Source organism: Macaca mulatta, chromosome 7 (assembly GCF_049350105.2).
Source record: "Macaca mulatta isolate MMU2019108-1 chromosome 7, T2T-MMU8v2.0, whole genome shotgun sequence".
NCBI classification, from domain to species: Eukaryota; Metazoa; Chordata; class Mammalia; order Primates; family Cercopithecidae; genus Macaca; species Macaca mulatta.
The window spans coordinates 95030671-95034107 of record NC_133412.1 but is presented as its reverse complement, the minus strand read 5'-3'; the positions used below and the strand labels follow the sequence as shown (position 1 = coordinate 95034107).

Below are 3437 nucleotides of genomic sequence, written 5' to 3'. Positions count from 1 at the left end.
AGGTAGGGGTATTGTGGTAACTTCGTACTGTCTCATCATAACTACCTGGAAATATATTTCTAAGAAAATCCTTCCCTATATTATTCTCTATTAAGTTGAAAAAAATTGTGCAAGACAGGTGCCAGGCTCCAGGAACGGTGGCAACTCACACGTGTTGCTACTGATCTGCTAACTCATTTTATTGTTGATTCACAACTCCCCCACTGCCCCCAGGTCCTCTTTCAGCTTCTCTTTTTCTTGGGCCAAGTCCCCAGGGAACAAGATAGCAAATAACACCATTTCTTCTGAACGTCACCAACACTATGAGATTGAAGGAGGTAAGAGACAGAAAAGTTTTAGTGTGTCCTCGTGGGTTCCACCTGTCACCATGGGTTCCAAAATGTCTTTACAAATCAGTTTTTGCATGCTCTTGTCCACATTCAACTCTCCTTCCCAAATGTGAATCTAGCTGACCTAGAGTAAATTCAGGCTCAATACTAGATGCAAAGACAATAGCTTTGCATAGGAGTAAGAGCAGATTATGGCATTGCATCACATAGAAATCTGGCATGCTTATCACGACTTTATTTTACAAATAAAAAACATGCCCAGCCACAGAATTTAACAAGTGAGACTGAATACTTTGGATCCATGGCATAGAAATGTGATATCAGGACAATTCTAGGACGCATGATCTAAGAAGTACTATTCTACTTGTGAAGGCAATGGGAATGAATATCCTGATCCTCTTCAGCCTAGTAAATAAAACTCAATGTCAGATTTTGAAAATATTACATTTTATTCCTGTTATAATTTCATAAAAACACAAACAACTAAGTAACTTCTGAGAACCACCAGCTCCAGCAGTTGCATGAGGTCTAATCCTTATAATTAATCTTATTCTACATCTTTCATGATGGTTCTGCTTCCCTGATTGTACCCTAATTGACATAAAGCCTAAGAGGAAAGGGCTAAGGACATGATTTTTATTATGATTCAAGATAACTAGACCCAGATTTCTGCTGTGAGTATCGTTAAGTGAAACTGCCACTTTAAGTTATTATGTGGAAGTCTTTCCAACTTTAGACAACTTTACACGTTTTCCGTATGATCTATTTTCAGTAAAAATTTAAGTATTAGCAGAAAGTTGCTCTGAACACCTGCTTCCAAATGAGATAGAAGGAGGTTTTACTTAGAATTAACTCATCTGATCCAGACCACAGATTAAATCCACAGACCACAGTCACTACTCTCTCTTGCCTGAGATCTGCAGGTGTGCATTCATTTCAAATTGGCTCCTGTAGCAAAGGATGCGGAGTAGAGGGTTCTCTTGTCGAGCCCTAGGGTTTTTGTTTTGCTTTTACTATCACTTCAAACACTGTGAGTTCCCAGAGAGCACAGAAGTATGTTGCTGAGTCTTCTAGCTGTAAGGCTGAAATGGTTAAGGCGATGGAGCTAGCTGCTTTCTGGAAGTTGACAGAATAGCGACCATTTCTTGCATTCAGTTCAGAAGAACCCTGGCGAATAAGGAAAATCATCTCTTTGCTGGGAGGTTGCTTGTACCAAAAAAGGTAATATGACCACTGACTTGTTTCATACTGACAGTTCAGGGTGACTGCTTTCCCCACTGGCATGGATACTGATGACTGGGTTTGAGTAACCTTCTGGGCCACACTGGATCCTGTGGGAAAAAATCAGAAAACAGAGCTGATCCTTTGATATAGTGAATATCATAAGAACTAGACTAATTTAGGACCCAGAGACAAACCAAACTAAAATCATAGTATGCTCGCCTTTTTCCAATTTCTCCTTTCCTCTTCAAATCCATGAGAAACACAACATGTCTGTCTATCATCCTTCCATCCTTAACATTTTTACCCACATTTGGAACCATCCATACCAGAGTAGCTGAAGGCCACAAATATGCACAGCAAGCTGGAGAACAGCATGTGGCATGTAGCTCTCTGCACAAATGTGAGTTGTGCTGCCTGACGCTCCAAGTTCAGTACCCACAAGGGCCCTGTGGTGTGCATACGTAGTTCCTGAGTTCTGATGCTATCTCCCCAAACAGGAAATTGAGTCTCATGTTCATAGACTACATGGCTATGCACAAATGAAGAAAATTGTCTGGTTCACTGTGAATCTTTACTTTGTCTAGTTGTCTTTCCCTAGTCATTAGGATAGACAGAACCTAGAAAACGGATATAAGGAAAGCAATTTGTATTGAGGGTTGTAGCTGAGGGGAAATGCATTTGAACCAGTTGACATACATTGATATTATTCATTTAGCATATATTTACTTTTTGCCATCAGAAACGAATTAAATTTAAAAGAAAAATACTCAGATATTTGACTTTCTGGGTGAAAGGCAGTCCTATTCTAAACAATTACTGCATCTCTTTCTTCCTCCTTACTGAGTTCTAGGGCCCTAGTTAAGTTCTGTAATAAGTAAAGCTACTTCAAAATCAAATGATAAAAATAAGTCCTTCTTGACTTTCAGAAGCTGCTCAGTTGTTTACGTTTTTATGAAATTATAATAGGAATAAAATGTAATCATTTCAAAATCTGACACTAAGTTTTATTTACTAGACTGAGGAGAATCAGGATATTCAGTCCTGTTGCCTTTACAAGTAGAATTTTACTGCTTAGATCATGTGTCCTAGAATTGTCCTGATATCACATTTTCTATCCCATTGATCGAAAGTATTCAGTCTCACTTGTAACATTCTGTGGCTGGGCATCTTTAAAAATTTTAATGATAAGCATAAGATATTGTTTGTCATGATAAGCATACAAGATCTCTCTGTGATACAATGCTATAATATACTCCCACAGAACGTGTTATCTGAAGGTTGCAAGAACTTCGTGCATGTCAATACCACAGAAGTTGGTGGCTGAATTTTTTATATTCTGTTATGTGATTGTATGGAATTAGATGTTAATCCTCCATGTGATTTCATTGTCTTTTTCAAAATTTTAAATTGAAAAATTTTTATTTTAGAGTTGGGGTCTCTCTCTGTCACCCAGACTGAAGTGCAGTGGCACGGTCATAACTCATTGCAGCCTGGAACTCCTAGGCTCAAGTAATCTTGTCACTTCAGCCTCTCAAATGGCTAGGACTCCAGTTGTGAGCTACCAGGACTGGCTAATTTTTTATTTTATTTTGTAGAGATGGAGTCTCTCTACGTTGCCCAGACTGGTCTCAAACTCCTGGCCTCAAGTGATCTTATCTTGGCTTCCCAAAGTCCTGGGATTTTATGTGTGAACCCAGCCCCTAGTTTCACTGTCTTAATGGATGAATTAATATAAAGGGACCAAGAGATGGCTAAGAAAGAAAGTGCAGACAAGGTCTCTAAAACATTTCCAGTTCTTTTATAAAGGTGAAAATAGCATATCACTGAATGGTGCAGGGAAGAGTTTCTCATTGTTTGAGACATCTACTCCTCTGTCCATTTCAC

The 3437-nt window shown here is 38.8% G+C and overlaps 1 gene segment (V, D, J or C); it reads right to left on the bottom strand.

The window, feature by feature from the left end:
• Positions 1-791: 791 nt before the first annotated feature.
• On the bottom strand, positions 792-1989 carry LOC144330168 (T cell receptor delta variable 1-like). The segment is given in 2 exon segments: positions 792-1660; positions 1880-1989. Coding segments are annotated over 2 exon segments (390 nt in total).
• Positions 1990-3437: the final 1448 nt, after the last annotated feature.